Below are 20668 nucleotides of genomic sequence, written 5' to 3' on the forward strand. Positions count from 1 at the left end.
AGTGCATGTAAAACCACTATGCGCTTCGGAGCCAGACCGGTTCTTTCATCAGGTGTATATGACGCGCCCCCTGGGCCATATTCGTTAGTGGGAATATCCGGAGCCGGATCAGATGGGGGTTGTAGTCTTCCGAGTGGCTGTGACCCGGTCCGTGCCCAGGGCGTCAAGCTCAGTGTTATGTGGCAGTCCTACAGATGTTATTAAGAGTTCTTTTGTGTCGACTACGCCACCCGTTGTGATGCGGTCACTGTGGCCGCCGCTGCAGCAGGGTCCGCTGAGGCTGATGATGCAGGTGCAGCTTGTGATGATAACCCCCAACGGGAGGGGTATAGCCTCAGGGGGAACAGGTGCAGAGGATGGGGGTTGTGGTGGTGCAGTGCAGACGGCAGTGAAGACAGAGTCGGGTTATGCAGTTAAGGGTGTTTACTTACTGCAGATGTTGTACTGGTCACTCCAGCTCCGAGTGACCACCCGAGCCGTGCTGCGTCCACCAGGTCCTGGATCCAGCCAACCCCCAAACAAGTCCGGAGCGTGGCCCTGAGCTCTCCTTCTGTCCCGTTCTCTGGCCGTCCCCACCAGTGATCCACCTAGGTCCAGCTCCCTCGGGCCTTCTGTTGGGACACCCTTGGCCTTGGGTTCCCTGACCCTTCATGTGGTGTGCCTTCGGGGTGGATGTAGTGGGTGACCGTGGCAAACGCTGCCCACGGTCTCCGGTCTCTGGCTGGGGAATGTTTTTACCCCCACCAGCTTGGGTTCCGGTACCCTGATGCCGACTCTTCACCCGGGGTTTTAATTTGGGATCTTAGAGTCCTGTTCTTCTGTGCCTCTGGGTCTCTCTCTCTCCTCTCTCACTCTGGGTCTTTCCTTCTCCTCTGCTCCTGACTTGTTCTCTGCATCTGACCCTGTTCTTAGTTGGTGCCCACCTTATATACACCCTCTATGTGTGAGCTCAGGTGACCAGCACCCAATGAGCTCCTAACTTTACCCAGGCTGCTCCCCCTATCTGCCCCTACACTACTTGGGATGTACCACCCCCCTCCCACTCCAGCCAGGAACAGACTCGGTCGTACCTGCACATTTCTAAGTGGGAGTACCGTCGGTCTGCTCCTCGGAAATGGGATGTGTGTAGTGCATGCAGCCTACCGAGCTCAGTTCCACACTCCATCCTTACCCGGGAGTGGAATATCACACCTCTGGATTGAGGTGCAATACCCCTGTAGCAGCCGAATCCTCAGGGTGCTACATTCCCCCCTGGTAAATCACAGCACGTCCTCGGGCTGTAAGACAAAAACAACACCAAAACATACAAATTTTTTTCATAAACATATAAAACATTATATATATATAAAACTTTTCATATAACATTCTCGTCGTCTCTTGTTTCTGGTTCCTCCTCCGGACACTGTGCAACGTGTGTCCGGGAAAAGTGCGACAGTCTCTTAGAAAAACAGGTTTTCCCTATAAAACCGGTAGGGGGCGCTTTAGGACGCGCAACTATTTACAAGGATATGGCCGCTCTCAGTTCTCGGCCAGTTAAGGAGGAAAAGGGAATGGCTGCTCACAGTCCTCAGCCTGTGGGATTAAGGGTAAACGGGTAAACAGTTCACTCAGCTGGTCCCAACGGGGACTATATTTGCAGTAACAGTTTCTTTATACCCTGATCGGGTAACTATTTACAGCACCTACTCCGCTGTACTCAACAACGGCGTCCTCCTGCTCTTTCTTTATTGTTACCTTTGGCTCTAGTTTCAGACCCGTCCGGGTCCTCCTGTTCTTCCTCCTCACACCGCAGCTCTTCCTCCGTCAGGCGATGCACATGGAGGGCGTAGGGTCCTTTGGCACACTTGTGCCGGGTGAAAGTGACCTCGTCCCCGATGTAAAGGTCACGACCTCTGTGTCCCTCCGGTAGGTGGGACTCAACGTCTCTCCTGGTCACGAAGACGTCGCCTAGGGTGCGGTGGTCTCGGATGAAGCCCCACCCATGCTGCATATTAAACTTTATCACAGTCCCGGTGGTGCGGGGACTATGCGCTGCACGGGGGTCTCTCCTGGCCCGGCTCTTCTGCTCCGCGCTCCTTACTTGAGCTTGCTGTTCCCGGACCCGCCTCTCTCTCCGCTCCCTCTCGAAGTCCTCAAGCTGTTGGCGGCAGCACTCAGCACGCTCCGCTGCAGCTGCCCGAGTCTCTTGAGTGAACCCCATGAGATCTTCTCCGGTGGGGTCCCACTCGAACTGCGCTTCTGCTAGCGGGGGCGAGATCCTCTTTACGGGCTTTGGAGCCGGGATCAGGGGTTCATCCAGGGGTCTCTCTCTCCGGAGTCGGGGATGGTGGAACTCCGGTGGCCATATAAATGGCTGCCCATCCGGGCACGTATGCTGGGCGTACAGGTCCTCTCCCAGATGCGGCACTCTTGGTCTTATGGGCGCGGTGGTGTTAGCGCCCGGGTTGCCCGGGCCTTGCGGCCAGGCCTGGGGTATCTGGAAGGTAAAGGGCACCGTAAGGACGGCGGCGCCCTGGGCTACTTGGCCCTGCGACCAGGCTGGGGGCTCCGCGGAGGTAGGGGGCGCTGTTGGTATTGCGGCGCCCGGGGGTACTAGGCCTTGCGACCAGGCTGGTGGTACTTCCTGCTTGGTCACGCTCGGGGTCGAGGCGTGTGACGTCACAGGGGTCGCGGCTCCCGTTTGAGGCCTAGTCTGCGGCGGTGACGTTGCAGCGACGGGCACGGCAGGATAGACTTCGGGCTCTGCGACGGGGAGCTGGGGCAGGTACGCGGTTTCCCGGTTTGGGGTATAGACGTCCCCTTTACCTGCCTCCACTCGTTCGGCTCCCTTCTCGGCGCCGTCTCCGGCCTTCAGTCCTCCCGCGCCATCCTCAGAGGCGGTCTGCTTCCTCGTCTCGGGTGGCGTGCTCCGCTGACAGGTCTCGGTCTGCTGGGCCATCTCACGGCTCCACTCCGCCAACGTCTCTCGCTGCACCCGGGCCATCCTCCTTGCGAGGCCCTCCAGAGCGGTCTGTGCACACTCCCGGTCTCGGGGGAGCTGTGCTAGGACCTCCACTAGGCCTAGTGGGGTCGTTGCTTCTAGCAGGCTCCTGACCAACGGGTCGGTGCTGCTCTGCTCTCCTTCAGTTGTCTCCAGCAGGCTCCTGGCCAGCGGGCCGGTGCTGCTCTGCTCTCCCTCTTCTGTTTCTAGCAGGCTCCTGGCCAACGGGCCGGTGCTGCTCTGCTTTCTCGCCATCTCCGGGTAAGCTCCTCCGAAACTCTTCTCCAGGCTTCTTGCCTCCGGGTGCGCTCGCTCTAGACTGCTCCAGGCGGCACCCATCTTTGTTCTCTCCTTTCGTCTCCTCCCACTTCGAGGGCGGTCCCGGGGCCACTTGGTGACTGTCAGCTCCAGGGGCTGTTCTTTCACGCTGACAGACACCTCTAACATCACAGTCTCTGTTGGTGGGGGCGGTTTCCACTTTTGGCGCCATTTTCGGTCCTGGCCCACGATGGGAGGCGGCCTCTTGCCATCCTCTGGCACGCCCATAATGGCGTCCGCTCTTCCAAGGCGGGAAACCTTTGGAAATGGCGGGAATCGCTTCCCAGTGGCGGGAAACTCTGCAGATGGCGGGAAAAAGCTGTTAATGGCGGACAACCGGCTGGAATCGACTGGTGATGGGGTCCGATGACGGGGACCCTCCGGAACCGGCAGGAGACTTCTTTTTGAGGTAAACTCGCACTTTTCTTCAGGCACGCAGTACCCGGGTGTTGCGGGCACGTAATCCTGCCGACTACGCCAAAGTTGACGCGCCCCCTGGGCCATATTCGTTAGTGGGAATATCCGGAGCCGGATCAGATGGGGGTTGTAGTCTTCCGAGTGGCTGTGACCCGGTCCGTGCCCAGGGCGTCAAGCTCAGTGTTATGTGGCAGTCCTACAGATGTTATTAAGAGTTCTTTTGTGTCGACTACGCCACCCGTTGTGATGCGGTCACTGTGGCCGCCGCTGCAGCAGGGTCCGCTGAGGCTGATGATGCAGGTGCAGCTTGTGATGATAACCCCCAACGGGAGGGGTATAGCCTCAGGGGGAACAGGTGCAGAGGATGGGGGTTGTGGTGGTGCAGTGCAGACGGCAGTGAAGACAGAGTCGGGTTATGCAGTTAAGGGTGTTTACTTACTGCAGATGTTGTACTGGTCACTCCAGCTCCGAGTGACCACCCGAGCCGTGCTGCGTCCACCAGGTCCTGGATCCAGCCAACCCCCAAACAAGTCCGGAGCGTGGCCCTGAGCTCTCCTTCTGTCCCGTTCTCTGGCCGTCCCCACCAGTGATCCACCTAGGTCCAGCTCCCTCGGGCCTTCTGTTGGGACACCCTTGGCCTTGGGTTCCCTGACCCTTCATGTGGTGTGCCTTCGGGGTGGATGTAGTGGGTGACCGTGGCAAACGCTGCCCACGGTCTCCGGTCTCTGGCTGGGGAATGTTTTTACCCCCACCAGCTTGGGTTCCGGTACCCTGATGCCGACTCTTCACCCGGGGTTTTAATTTGGGATCTTAGAGTCCTGTTCTTCTGTGCCTCTGGGTCTCTCTCTCTCCTCTCTCACTCTGGGTCTTTCCTTCTCCTCTGCTCCTGACTTGTTCTCTGCATCTGACCCTGTTCTTAGTTGGTGCCCACCTTATATACACCCTCTATGTGTGAGCTCAGGTGACCAGCACCCAATGAGCTCCTAACTTTACCCAGGCTGCTCCCCCTATCTGCCCCTACACTACTTGGGATGTACCACCCCCCTCCCACTCCAGCCAGGAACAGACTCGGTCGTACCTGCACATTTCTAAGTGGGAGTACCGTCGGTCTGCTCCTCGGAAATGGGATGTGTGTAGTGCATGCAGCCTACCGAGCTCAGTTCCACACTCCATCCTTACCCGGGAGTGGAATATCACACCTCTGGATTGAGGTGCAATACCCCTGTAGCAGCCGAATCCTCAGGGTGCTACATATACACCGTTGAGACCAGTCACATTGATCTACAGTGCCATTTCAGCGGACCGTGATCAGCTCAACCATATACAATTGATTCCAATTGTTGAGCACTTAGTGCAACAGTATCAGGTTTATTACTCATTTACATTAATCTTGTGTTGAGTGATGCCTTATGTACGCATACCTGTTTTCTTTTACAGATCAAGCGGTAGATGTAAGCAGTCAGAATTTTATCTTTTAAAGGGAACCTGTCCACTGGCCCAAATAGCCACAATGTTTGTAGAGCAGAGGTCCCCAACCTTTCTGACTTTGAAGGCCATATTCAGCTATGACAGAGGGTCTTGAGCCACATCCAGCTCCTGCCCCACTCACAGTAGTAAAATCATGTAGTTGTAAAACATGTCAATCACATCCCAGTTGGCGTGTTTTCAAGATTGGTGGGGGCAGGGAGGATTATTCAGGGGGAAACACATTTGCACAACTCGAGAGCGGATTAAAACTTACAAGATATAAGAAGAAGCTTATCAAAATGTAAAAAAAGGAGCAGAACAAACATGATGGCAGTTTAGGCAGGTTCCCTTTAACTCTGTCTATGCAGGTTATTTGGAGCTCTGTATCACTGTCTGAAAAATGAAACTCCAACTTCTATAAAGTTACAAAAAAAATAACAATAAAAACATAATCAGCTAATATAACGACATTCATGTTGGCGAGTCGGGCAAATGCGACACCAAGTACTGTGGCAACAAATACTCTGAAACTTAAATTGAAATTGTCTACTAAAGACGCATTCATCTGGCAGCCGTTACAGTAAGACTCTTATGCTGTAGTTTCCTAGTCACTTAGGGAGATTTATCTAAGGAGATTAGTAAGACTAGCCTAGTGTAAGCTTTTGGGAAGTACATTATTGAGCTCTCCAGGCTTTAACCTTCTGTTCTACAGAGAACACGCACTTTCTAGGAAACATTGTTTTTACAATAACATCTTCTACATTCATATGTAGGAATATAATGTGCTTTGCATATTAATGGCAGCGGATTTAACCACTGTGGTGCCCACGATATCACCTTCAGATCTGAAGCTCTGAGAAATTTCTGGCAGTTTGAAGGTCTTTATAGTGAGGAAATAAGACCACCAACAGTAGAACATGGGGTATTAAAAAGAAGGCTATATCTTAATCACTAAAATGGTGTTGGAAGACTGCATATCTAAAGAAACTGCTGAATATTCAAGACCACATTACATTTATGGAAATAAATAATTGTATTAAATATCAAGAAATTCTATAAAATTCCAATAATTCAAGATTTAAGAATCAGATTGACCGGCTACTAAATTGTATACATCAATGGGTTCCATGGAATAGATCTACCAGTAGACCTCAGAGTAGGGACCAGAAGGAAGGTGGACAAGGTCATGTCTTGCTTCAACAAAAAAGTGTGAAAACGCCTCCTTGTAGGTTCATGGCTCAGTCTTCTTACCGTTGTTCTTGAAATATTCATTGCCGAATCGCATAAGAACTAGTGAGAGTTGTACAGTACAGTCTACATAATGACTAATACTGTGCAGCACAGAGCAGGGCATGGGGACAGCGGCATGTTATTGTATATATCACTGGTCCACTGAGGCATCTGAAATAGGAGCATGACATCATTTGACCTTGTCCTTTGTGCCCCTCTGGTCAGACTCCACGGCAAACAACCTAACACAGCCCGCTTACAAACTACTGAAAAGAAAGAAATCTAAGCGGTAGTGTCAGACTGTGGTGCCAAGGACCCACCAATAACCAACTCCAGGGCCCCACTTTTCAGCTACATACTAATATGAAATTATCCTCAATCACAAATTTATATAAGAATGAACTGGGAAGACTGGTAAATGAATAAGATGCTGCCTTTGTCTGTACATAGTGAATCAAGTATATAGTGCCAAGTACTGCTCACAGAAGAGGCCTACTCTTGCACAGGGGCCCACCGGAGGATTCTCCTGGGGGCCAGTCCGAGCCTGTAAGCTGTTATCACATACCGAATAGTTTATACACGGGGTGACTTCCAAACAGTGAAAGTGTCACTGAAGATGACACATGGTGGGATAAAACATGAAAACAGAATTGACCAGGGCCAATGGCTTATGAAAAAGTGACCATTTAAAGGGCTTAACACTTTAAAGAATATGAAATTATTGAAGTATACTACTATTAATAACACTTCTATTATATTCTAATACTATTATATGAAAATAAACACTGTAAGTGTCAATGCATCTTATTTTTTAGAACTAAACCCCCAGTTTATTATACAAATGCTAAACATGTATCTAGAAATTTTTTCAAAAGTTTTACTTTCATGTTTCGTAATAGTTAATGACAAGCCGACAACTTCCCAAACCCCAAAGTAATCCAATATAGCAAACCCCTCACTGTCAGAGGGAAATATGTAGGAAGACGAGTATAACTTTTTCCACCTACAGGGGATTTAATGGAGCAGTAAAGCGACCATTGGACATGAGGAATATGGAGCAAGGCTCCAACCTACACCAAGAACTAGATATTCACAGGCCACATACAGAATTGAATATGTATAACCAAGGACTGGGCTCTATATTAGGAATCGTACAAGGAAATGTTCACTATGTAAGTGTTCCCTACATATACGCATAAGTAACAGTATCTAACATTTTCTTTCAATTCATCTTTCTACCTGTTCAAACTTTAAGTTAATTTCCATTTAAGAATGGAAAGCCTGTCGGTTCTCTCCCATCACAGCTGTCCGTATTACTTTCTATGTAGAACCGATAACAGAAGTTGCAGTGAATTAATGACAGTCCAAAGTTTTGTTAAATGAAATACATTATTCTTTATTAGCCCTCTGTGGCTCCATATTTTAAACACTCAAAGTCCGAAATGTTATCCTAGCCTATGCCATAGAAAGAACATTTGAAGCTTTCCCAGCTATCAGCAGTTTCTTTCAGTGGACTCCGGCCAATTACTTGATGCACTCATGTAAAACTAATCCCAAATAAGAGCCTTATAAATAATAAAATTGTAGTCATTCCAGGGTGTCCAAAACTATTACATATAGGCCAAACACATGACTCTCAAGCAGATTACAGATCTGTGTGAGAATAAGAGGCAGAAATACCAAGGTTCTTATAAAGAAAACATGTATTATACAATAGGCTTCCTTGTCCTGAAGTTCGCTCAGTATTGATTCCGCAGCCGATTACTGCTCTCTTGCATCTCTGTGATAAGACTGTCCATTTCTTTCACTTCATCGGATAATTCTGCAGATACTTCACCAGTTGCCACATCTGTGAAAAGTTGCTGAAAGGACATTGTAAAGATACGAAAAGGTCAAAATTCAGGAGGGTAATGTAGAAATGTGACATCTAAGTCTTAACAAGTCTAAAAAATAATCTACAAGAATACAATAAAGGAGCATCAAAACAAATTTCTCAATAATAACACTGGTGTACAGTGATTTTGGAGCCAATGATGTCTGAACGGTTTTATATTAAGTTTATGGTGCTGATTAAGAATATGACTTCGGTTTTGGAAGATTGCCTCTAGTTTCTGAGATGTTTAACCCCTTAAGCCCCGAGGGTGGTTTGCACGTTAATGACCAGGCCAATTTTTACAATTCTGACCACTGTCACTTTATGAGGTAATTACTCTGGAACGCTTTAACGGATCCCCCTGATTCTGAGATTGTTTTTTCGTGACATATTGTACTTCATGATTGTGGTAAAATTTCTTCGATATCACTTGCGTTTATTTGTGAAAAAAACGTAAATTTGGCGAAAATTTTGAAAATTTTGCAATTTTCAAAATTTGAATTTTTATGCCCTTAAATCAGAGAGCTATGTCACACAAAAGAGTTAATAAATAACATTTCCCACATGTCTACTTTACATCAGCACAATTTTGGAACCAAAATTTTTTTTATTAGGGAGCTATAAGGGTTAAAAGTTGACCAGCGATTTCTCATTTTTCCAACAAAATTTACAAAACCATTTTTTTTAGGGACCACATCACATTTGAAGTCACTTTGAGAGGTCTTTATGACAGAAAATACCCAAAAGTGACACCATTCTAAAAACTGCACCCCTCGAGGTGCTCAAAACCACATTCAAGAACTTTATTAACCCTTCAGGTGCTTCACAGGAATTTTTGGAATGTGGAAGAAAAAAATGAACATTTAACTTTTTTCACAAAAATGTTACTTTAGACCCAATTTTTTTTATTTTCACAGGGGTAACAAGAAAAAATGGACCCCAAAATTTGTTGTGCAATTTCCCCTGGGCACGCAGATACCCAATATGTGGGGAAAAAACACTGTTTGGGCGCACGACAGGGCTCGGAAGGGAAGGAGCGCCATTTGACTTTTTGATTGTAAAATTTGCTTGAATAATTAGCGGACGCCATGTTGTGTTTGGAGAGCCCCTGTGTGCCCAAACATTGGAGCTCCCCCACAAGTGACCCCATTTTGGAAACTAGACCCCCCAAGGCACCTATCTAGATGCATAGTGAGCACTTGGAACCCCCAGGTGCTTCACAAATTGATTCGTAAAAATGAAAAAGTGAAAAAAAAAACACTTTTTCATTTTTATGAATCAATTTGTGAAGCACCTGGGGGTTCCAAGTGCTCACTATGCATCTAGATATGTGCCTTGGGGGGTCTAGTTTCCAAAATGGGGTCACTTGTGGGGGAGCTCCAATGTTTGGGCATGCAGGGTCTCTCCAAATGCAACATGGCGTCCGCTAACAATTTGAGCCGATTTTCCATTCAATTTGTTAGCGGACACCATGTCGCGTTTGGAGAGCCCGTGATGTGCCTAAACAGTGGAGCTCCCCCACAAGTGACCCCATTTTGGAAACTATACCCCTCAAGGATTTTATTAAGGTGTATAGTGAACATTTTGAACCCAGAGGTACGACACAGAATTTGTTTACATTAGGTCATCATATTGAATAAGTTGTCATTAGTCTTGAGCACAAGTGCTCGCTACTTGAGTTTGCATCGGGTACTCAGGTATGCACCATGTACAGCGTGTGCTTGAGTGACATGCTCGAGTCCCTGCTCCGCATGTTTCACGGTAATTAGACACCCAAAAAAAAACATGCGGGGATCGCTCGTGCATGGCAGGCAATCCCCGTAAAGTTTTTTTGGCCGCGAAGCATATGGGGCAGAGACTCGAGCATGTCACTCAAATACCCACGATACCCAATGCATACCAGAGCACCCGATGCAAACTCAAGTAGCGAGCACTTGCGCTCAACACTAGTCGCCATATCGGGACCGCTCCCTGCACATAGTATCGGGTGTCAGCTGTGACAATCAGCTGACACCCGGCGGCGATCACGCCCGCACAGCCTGTGTGCGCGCGCGATCACCATGACGTATTAATACGGGTCTGGCTCTTAAGTCCCAGGGCACAGATGCGTATTAGTACGTCAAATGTTATTAAGGGGTTAATAGTTAATTATTTAATTACAAGAGAATTCTTGCTTCAAAAAGTCACCTTTATAGCACTGTAAGCCTAGAAATTGAAATACAAAATAATTATATGGGATAGTTCATTACCTAAGACACTGTTAAAGAGTCAAAAGACCAAAAGCTATTGCATTTATCACACACAAGTTGCATTGGGGGAATGTATTATTTTCATGGATGATTTATCTAAAAAAACTAGAAATAATTCAGCACCCTCAAAATAGTCTAAATCCATTAAAAAAAATATTGGCACCAGAAATTTTTTTCTCATAGACCTGTGTAATCATAATATACAGTTGCATCTCACTAAATTAGAATATCTTAAAAAAGTTAATTTATTTCAGTTGTTCAATACAAAAAGTGAAACTCCTATATTATATAAAGTCATTACAAACAGAGTGATCTATTTCAAGTGTTTATTTCTGTTAATGTTGATGATTATGGCTTACAGCCAATGAAAACACAAACGTCATTATCTCAGTAAATTAGAATACTTTATAACAGCTTGAAAAATGTTTTTAAAATCTGAAATGTTGGCCTACTGAAATGTATGTTCAGTAAATGCCCTCAATACTTGGTCGGGGTCCTTTTGCATCAATTACTGCATCAATGCGGCGTGGCGTGGAGGCGATCGGCCTGTAGCACTGCTGAGGTGTTATGGAAGCCCAGGTTGCTTTGATAGCAGCCTTCAGCTCGCCAGCATTGTTCGGTCTGGTGTCTCTCATCTTCCTCTTGACAATACTCCATAGATTCTCTATGAGGTTAAGGTCAGGCGAGTTTGGTGGCCAATCAAGCACAGTGATACTGTTGTTTTTAACCAAGTATTGGTACTTTTGGCAGTGTGGACAGGTGCCAAGTCCTGCTGGAGAATGAAATTTCCATCTCCAAAAAGCTTGTCGGCAGAGGGAAGCATAAAGTGCTCTAAAATTTCCTGGTAGATGGCTGCGCTGACTTTGGTCATGATAAAACACAGTGGACCTACACCAGCAGATGACATGGCTGCCCAAACCATCACTGATTGTGGAAACTTCACACTAGACCTCAAGCAGCTTGGATTGTGTGCCTCTCCACTCTTCCTCCAGACTCTGGCACCTTGATTTCCAAATGAAAATTGGAACTCTGGGACCTTGTGTAGTGTGTCAATGACTGCCTTCTGGACATCTGTCAAGACAGCAGTCTTCCCCATGATTGTGGAGCCTACTGAAACAGACTAAGGGACCTTTTTAAATGCTTAGGAAGCCTTTGCGGGTGTTTTTTGTTAATTATTTTAATTTACTGAAATAATAACTTTTGTGTTTTCATTGGCGGTAATCCATAATCATCAACATTAACAGAAATAAACATTTAAAATAGATCACTCTCTTTGTAATGACTCTATATAATATATGAGTTTCATTTTTTGTATGGAAGAACTGAAATAAATTAACTTTTTAATGATGTTCTAATTTAGTGAGATGCACCAGTAACATGTTCCTTTATCGTGGAGAAATAAAAAACATATGTATTAGATGTCAATGTATGGGATTTGAGGAACTTTAAAGCACAACACCACCAATTATTCTGCCCCTTTACTGTTTGGGTAACTAAGTCTCCAGGTTTGAGGTGTGATTACAGTCTCAGTATTCCCTATAGTTACACCCCTGTGTATATTATCTGAGGCCTCCAGGGACTGCTGGGAATCTTCAGTGCAAAACTACCTACATTCTAAATCATGTAGGCTTTATTCCCATGTCCTCTTTGCTAGATCCATCATGCGACAGATCCAAAAGGCATTCAATTGACTCTTTTGACTTAATAGTGATGTCGGTTGGGATATCCATGGCAAGAATATTGCAGTATTCTTGACGTAAAAAGTGACACTCTTCAACACGAGCTTTTGGTTTAGATGTGAACCTCTTCTTGTGCCTACAGTGCAACATATAAAGAGCTCCCCACTTCAGCTGTTCAGCATTAGATATGTTGTTTTTTTTACAAACCAGCAAGAAGCGTATATTGAAATAGAGAAATACTAGACTATTATATTGAATGCAAATATGTGGATTAAAAGAGGGGTAACGCCAGAGGTGCAAATGAAAAAAATATGTAAGGTATGGAATCCAAAGATAATTAATTTGGGTGGCTTAAAGTACCGATATTGACTTTTAAGATTACCACTTCCAATAGGTGGCACTAGAGTTCAGGTCCTCTTCTTCTCTAAAGAGGCAACTTGCATATTCAAATTCCGAAGGGTATATTGTATGGCCTAAAAGTCTCCTTATGACAACTGGGCACCCATAAAAAGGAAAAACTTGAATGCTTAGACCCTGTCAGAGGCCTCTCACCCAGCTAAACAAGTTCTCCTGCTTTGCACTGATGAGCAGCCAATACCCGTCTGCAAATGGAGTATCTGGTTTGGCTTCTTATCCTAAGTCATGTGGCAAGGGTCGCTATTGACTTCTAAGATTGCTACTTCCAATAGGCGGCACTAGAGTTCCTGTCCTCTTCCTCTCTGAAAAAGCTACTTGCATATCCATAGTTCTGCATAAATTAGACCTAAAACTACCTCAAATTTTCAGGAGTCCTAAAACAGATAAAAAGAACCACATAAAACAAACAATATTTGTGAGTGGCAAAAGTATGTGAACCTTTAAGATTAGCAGAATTTGAATGTGAAATTAGAGTCTGGTGTTTTCAATCAATGGGATGACATGGGGACCTGTTTTATTTAAAGAACAGGAATTTATCATAGTCTGATCTTCACAACACATTTGTGGAAGAGCATCATGGCACGATCAAGGGAGATCCTAGAGGATCTCAGAAGAAGAGTTGTTGTACTCATTAGGCTGGAAAAGTTTTCAAATCCATTTCTAAAGAGTTTGGAAACTACTAATGCAAACTTATGCAGAGTACAAATGGAGGATATTCAAGACCATTATTACCCTCCTCAGGAGTGGTTGAACAATGATGAATTCAAGAGCAAAGCATATAATATTATGTGATGTCACAAAGGAACCAAAGGTAACCTCTAAGCAACTAAGGGCCTCTCTCTGGAGAATAGAGAATAACAATGTTGTGCATAGCAGTACTGCAAGAAGAAAGCCAGTGCACTCCAAAAGAAGATTGCCGCCCGTCTGCAGTTTTCAAAGCATCATCTGAACAAGCCAGAAGGCTACTGGTTTGTGAAAAGTTGATTACAAAATAGTGCTTTGTTGTTTAAACGAGAAGTGTTATGCTTTAAAAATGAAAATCAATGCATTACAGCATTAAAACCTCATAGAATCTGTAATACATGCTGGTGAATATCATGGTTTGTGTCTGTTTTGCTGCATCTGGACCAGGATGACTTGCCATCATTCATGGAATATTGAATTCTGAATTATACCAGCAAATTCTTAAGTAAAATGTCCAGACATCTGTCCATGAGCGGAATCTCAAGACAACATGGATCATGGAGCAAGAATACAACCTAAATCACCCAAGTCACTCTAAAAAAGAATGGTTAGAGAGAATAAAGTTTTTGAATGGCCAAGTCAAAACCCTGACCTTAATCTATAGAAAAATTGTGGAGAGATCTGAATCTAGAAGTTCATGGGAGAAAACCTATAACATAATAACAGAGATGAAGCAGTTTTATAGGGACAAATAAGTTAAATTTCCTCTAAAACAATGTGCAGGATTAATCTACAATTACCGTAAATGTTTAAGTGCAATTATTTTGTGGGAGCTCATAGCATCCACAAGTTTAACTTTTTAGGTTGGTCTTATATATGGCCCTTTTTAACGTACACGGTCTCATATAACGGAGAGTTAAAATATTTTATTAGGAATTACATTAAAAATATCTCAACATCATTAGTATAAAATATGTTAAAAAGGAGGTTAACATTTTTTGGGGGGGCTGTTCATACACCAATTTTCTAATACAAAGGTAGTTCCACACTGGAGCTTCCCTTCTATAAGGTTTCAACTATTATTGGATAGTACATTATTTCTTTACTGTGATATTAATAGGTTGCAAGATTTTCCTCGTATTATATTAATCTATGTGGGGGAAAAGAGGGATCAGCATCCATCATTATGCGGAAGATGAAAGTCTTCACTGGGGTTTTATTTTAACTGAAGACAAACTTATTCAGGAAGGAACGTCTGGCTCTAAGTAGCCTGACTGCTGTGGATGTTTTCCTTTTTCCTTCCTCTTGTTATGGAGAGGATCAAGGACCGCTCAGAAGTCAGACTTAAACCACCCTTTTTCATCCTATGTCACTAAGGTCACTTGCTGATGTATAAATTATATATTTTCAGAAAAAAACTTATACAGAAGAGTGTGAAGATAGGGGAAGGGAACTCAAAGTGTAATCACTAACTACTCCTAATCTGGCACTGACCCACCGTGGGAATAATAACCCATGATCAATTCTTTCCATAAGCTTCTGTTTCTTTAGTTTTAAAAAAAGATATTTAAGAATTTGGATTATTAAAAAAAATTAGTGCCCCCCAAAAAACAGCATAACTTTGGCAGGATTACTCTAATTCTAGGTACAGTTACCCCCTCTAAAATTTACAAGACCACCAAAAGGGTTTTCAGTGAATATTTGTGATGGCATTATATTTTCAAACATCATGATGTCCCTCATGTATCACTCTTAAATTCTTCCCAAAAGTTGACTTTTAGTATTGTAACCTCTTTAAAATACCAGCATATGAAAAGCAGTCCAGGTCAGATTTTCATGTTCTCTTATTCCCACTGCTCCTCCAAGTTTTTTTTAAAATCCAAAATAGAGTTCCAGAGATTGGGCCTTTTTATTTAGTACTAATTTTTATGTACTTGCCAAGGGGGTGTATCTCGCAGTGGGGTAATGCAGAGCGGCCTAAAGACATGCCCCCAGAGAATCATGTGAAGATAAAAATGTTTAGATTTAAAGGGAATCTATCACTACAATTGACCTTTGTAACCTATTAATATGGGCAAACAAGTTATAGACTGCTAAAAAAAAGTCCTACCTATCTCGTCACTCTGTCCCTGTGGTGACAGGTGCGCGGCCGGAAATCCCACGCCTGCGCATTCCGATTGCCGTCGCTTCTCTTCAGTGTTCCGCTCTTCTACGGGCATTGACATCACATAGCTTCTGCACAGGTGAGTCACTGGTACTTCTGTTCTCAGTGATCTCCGGCGCACAGAAAAGATGCACTCCTCACTTCCTTCCTCCCTCTCTGCAGAGTAAGAATGTAATTTCCAATGCCCCAGCTTAATAAAATCACTGGGCGATCACTGGGAGCGGAAGTACCAGTGACTCGCCGGCCCCTGCGCAGAAGCTACGTGAAGTCAATGCCATAGAAGGGTGGAACACTGAAGAGAAGTGATGGCAGCTGGAATGCGCAGGTGCGGGATTTGCGGCCACAGGAACAAAGCGACGATGTGGGAGGAGAAAGAGGATAACGAAGCGAGGAGGCAGCATTACCTTCAGAGCAGCGTTCACCCCATAGACTGGAAGAACTCGCATTAAGCAATAAAAGCTAATTTTTGCACAACAAGGCATCTGATATAAGGCATACAGGGAGGACTTTTTTTCAGCAGTTTATAACCTGTATGCCTATATTAATAGATTAGATCGCTCAAATGTGGTGAAAAAAAAAACACCTGAATACTCAGGCAAGCAGGGGGAATAAAATAAGAACAACAACTGGCCACTAATGACACGTTCTCTTTAGGAAATACTTCATAACTAGATTCAAATAACCCTAACTAATTAGAGACAGTTTTCTGCTGGCTGTTACTTGGTTGGTAGTTATGATCCAGATCACCCAATAGCACATATGGCCTGGGAAAACGGACAAGTTAATTCTAAAAGGGGCACGAGGGGAAACAGCACCTGGACACCATTGCTTTTTTATTTTAAAGTGGTAAAGCAAATGATGTCACTATAAAATCCAACATGCCTCATTCTCTCTCATATCTAGGAGAGTAAGGAAGCCTCCATAGACATGCAATTATTGAAAGATTCAGCTGAAATCACCAGTACAGATAATAAACGTTACATTAAAGTTCCTAGAAAGCAAGTACTAGGATATAAAGACAAGAAAACAATCATGGCACATAAGTGCAGCTCCCAGCTTTCAAGATCATAATTAGGAAACAAGACTGAGAATGGTCAACAGAATGGAATTTCCTGTTTTCTCTTACAATTAAACCAAAGGGTTTAGTTGATGATCAGGGTATAACGTAGATCATACAGAGCAATCATTTGGAGAGGCGCCACTACCTCATTAGCTCACACGAGCTAATCAAATATCCACGTTATTTTGACCAGGGCTGCTTAACCAAATGTGTGCCAGGATAGTTCCAAGTAAATCTATGATATAATATAAGATACCAAAATACTTCTATCCCACTAGTTACTGCTCACTATGTCTGCATTTTTTGCCTTTATAACAAGTGTGCCCAACCACCGATCCAGTGGCCACATGTAGGTCACAATACTGTTCTACGTGGAATCATACCATAAGGCATTAGCCGCCGTTAAAGAATAGTAACATGCTTTCGATGCAAATAACAAAAATTTCATGATCAAAATTTTATGGCTGGATGGGCATTCTGCGAACCGCCTCCTAACTGTAGGCATCCACGGCAGCTCTTTAGAATAAGAGCAACATGATGTGTGTGTAACGCTGCAACGATGATGTTGATCCAGGCTGGATAATCTATAAAGATACCGTGGATGCCATTAGGTAGGAGACGGTTAGCAGAGGCCACAAAATACTTATGTAACGTCGACGTCCCTGCACACTGCTCCCCCTCCACCCGGCAGGGACACAGATATGCTACTGCCCCGGTTGCCCAGCCACGTTACCTGCTCTGGCTCTCCTTGGAACCTCCTGTGTCCCCGGGCCTGTGCACGTTGTGCAGGTCTACTGGCAGCGTGCGCGCTCCCCGATTCTTAAACTGGTAGCGCGCGCACTCCTGATGTGTCCCCAGCCAATAGCTGGGAGCTACTAAGTATTTAAAGCACCTTCCCCTGTAGGGAGCAGCCTGAGCAACATTAGTGCTTAGTAAGTCTTCAAGCTGCTAAGTCCGTTGTCACGTCCTTATTCCTGTTTGTACCTGCAACCCATCCCCGAACATGTCGTGACTGAATCAGTACCTATACCCAGAATCCGTCCTGTCTGAATCTGCCATCCAGTTCTGTCTGAACCCTGAGCCTGTCCTATGGTCCGGAATCCGCTCCGTCTGAACTAGTTCCAATATCCATTCTGGCCTTGATCCTGTTCCTACACTACCAGCTACTCCATGTCTGCACCTTCGTCCCAGTCCTCTTGGGGTCAGCTGCTGCAGTTTCAGGGTTTGTCCTGGAGTGGTACCTGGTGACCACCTGCGGCTCAAGTCTAACCTCACCATCCGGGTCTCTAGTGAAGAACCAGGTGGTCACTTCGTTACACCCCTCCAGGCTCTCCCCGGTCTGCGGAGCAGTGGGTCCACACTTACAAGCGTGACGACTTATAGATCCTACAAAAACATGGAGTCATATATCCACCATATATAGTAAACAATGAGATTTTATTGAAAAACACTAAAAACAAATATGTTAAAAAATTCCAGGTGAATAAGGCTTCGGTCAAATCACATAAAGTAAGGAGGGGCAGCATAGAGCAATGTGAGAAAATAAGGTAGATACTATCTAAAGCAGCTAAAGTGATAATGTGCCAATCAGCATATCACACATGATATCAGGTCACCAAGAGATATTACACATTGGACAGAGTAGACAACTTCCCAAAAAGGTATAGTAGTATAGAATCTCATAGCTTACTCATATCCCTGTATTGGATCTCGTGCCTGCTACCCCTAACCCACAGAATACTGACCTAGTGGCTGGACCAGGGTCCTGCCAGTTTATTTGCTCACCTAAAGCATTGATATTGGTGGCACTGTGTGGTTAACATTGTGTAACTGGTACTAGTGAAATGCACTATGTGACTGGTACTGATACGGGGGCACACTGGATCTGCTCTACTATTTGCAATGAGACACAATTCAGGCAAAACTAACAGAGCATCCTGCCTCGTACAGGCCTGAGGGGAAGGTACATACTGTAACTAAATCACTGTGTCAGGAGTTACCACCTCGGACCTAGAACCAGACTAGCGCAATGCAACAGTTTTACGTAAAATTATGATTTAATGGGTACTTCCTTTTGAGATATTTATGGCAAACTGTACCCCTGATGACCTATTCAGCACTCCACAAAGGAGTGGAGATCAAGAGGTGGTGTTACATCCATGCTACTCTCTCCAGTTGGTTCTCCTGTTCGTAGAATTCCCAGTGGTTACTGCTCATATGCCATACATGTCTCAAATGGCTATAGTGCAGCCCTTAGGACCAGTATCAGTAGAATATAACAAATCTGCTCTCCAAGTAAAAAATGTTGCGAACCCCAGCTTAAAAAGAACATTTAAAATTCTCATTATATTTGCATAGTTACATAGTTAAAATCTGTCAGCAGGTTGTTGCCATGTAATCTGAGAGCAATATGATGTAGGGGCTGAGAGTCTGATGCCAGTGATGTGTCACTTACTGGACTCTGTCACTGTCTCAATAAAATGAGTGTTTTATCAGCCGCAGATTATCACTACAGGACTAGCTCTCTTGTGACACCTAGTCCTCCTGCTCTGTGTGTCCTCGCCTCTACCACTGATTAGCAGCTTCTTTCAATATAAAGTGTACACAGAAAGCTGATAATCAGTGGTGTGGACGGGGTAATGCAGAGCTCAGCATTCAGAGCACTGCTATATCTGCAGCAGTGAAAACTGTGGTTGTATCAAAATGACAGCAACCAGCCCTGTAAGTGACACAGTGGTGGAATCAGAGTCTCAGCCCATACATCATGCTGCTCTCAGATCATCTAGCAAAAACCTGGTGACAGATTCCCTTTAATAATTCAAATTAGGGATGGGAAATGATAAAGGGGATGTGACATATGTACAGTCATAATACACAATCCGGTCAGCCCCGAAGAGCTAGTCTTTCCCTACTGATACCAATATCATCATCAAGATTTTTATTATGTCTTGTAGCTAGTCTTGCTGAACGAATGTAAAAATAAGAGACGTCATTATTAATAATTTATATAGCACCCTCTTAATCAGTGGCATTTTCCGTAATGTAATAAAGTAATTTAAAAGTCCAATAACAATTACAAACAATAAAAGCAGTAACCCAGATACAGCCCTGCCTTATAAACCTTTTTCCAAAGCTTTTTTCTTCATCTGTTAAAGTTGACCAGACCCTATGGTATAGCTCATAACCCACATCAAGGGTCTTCATTGTCTTGCGTGTCTCTACACTAAAACGAAGAGCAAATCACTGAAAAGGGTGTAGGATTCAACCAACATCACAGAAAAAAGGCAGCCATATACACCAACACCAGGACATGATACTAATGCATGGATAAGGCTTCTACTATTAGCATGGGCTGTAACCAGACACTGCACGTATCTGTGTGACTGGTGTCCTATACAAGCTTTATCCGTGTGCATTCAGAATACTAGGCAACCACCTCCTCCATGAATGGTGGTGCGGGAGACTGTCTCATCAGTACTGTACTGCCTCCATCCTCATCACGGGGGTGTTCTGCATCCTGCGGTGCATTAGTTATGTGACCTGGTGTAGGTATATACGGCTGACTTTTTTCTGCAATTTTTTTGACCAAACCTCTACTCACAGTAAAGACATTAAATGTGCGTATTACAAGTATAGGGAATGTGATGAATAATAAAAAATCTAGTCTGATAAGTCATTTACGGTTTTTAAATCTTATTATAATGTAATCATAGGACGAAGACATTTAAAGGGTAACAAACCTTTAACATATTTTTATATTTTTTTGGAACATTATTTGCTTTCAGATTGGTGGGGATAGGGGTCCTAGGACTCCTACTGGTCACTCAAAGGACCCCTGTAAACAGCTCCAGAGGCAAAAGCGAGTGCATAGAGCGGACAACAAATTCAACAGGAAGCCTATGACTTTCTACTGAATCCGTACTCCGCTCTGCGCGAGCTCTGGCAGGCGTTGTCCTCTCCTGCCTTCCAAGCTGCACTTTTCAATGGTCTTTTCAGTGATTAGGGGGGAGTCTCAGGACTCAGACCCCACCCTCCCCACTCCCAATCTGCAGGCAATTAAAGTGGATAAAAATATAAAAAAAAAGTAACAAAATTTGTTACCCTTGAAGCATATTTGCTTTGTAGTCCAC

The 20668-nt window shown here is 44.6% G+C and overlaps 1 protein-coding gene across 1 annotated transcript in view; it reads right to left on the reverse strand.

Moving 5' to 3' along the window:
- Window positions 1-7633: 7633 nt before the first annotated feature.
- TTC27 (tetratricopeptide repeat domain 27) overlaps window positions 7634-20668 on the reverse strand; it is a 552249-nt gene continuing 539214 nt past the window's right edge. Inside the window, exon 21 of the mRNA XM_073672636.1 lies at window positions 7634-8274. Within this exon, the coding sequence (XP_073528737.1) occupies window positions 8152-8274 (123 nt within the window). The 3' untranslated portion in view covers window positions 7634-8151. The remainder of the gene's footprint in view (window positions 8275-20668) is intronic.

Source organism: Phyllobates terribilis, unplaced genomic scaffold, assembly GCF_046119375.1.
Source record: "Phyllobates terribilis strain yellow unplaced genomic scaffold, ASM4611937v1 Scaffold_3__8_contigs__length_932513732, whole genome shotgun sequence".
NCBI lineage: Eukaryota > Metazoa > Chordata > Amphibia > Anura > Dendrobatidae > Phyllobates > Phyllobates terribilis.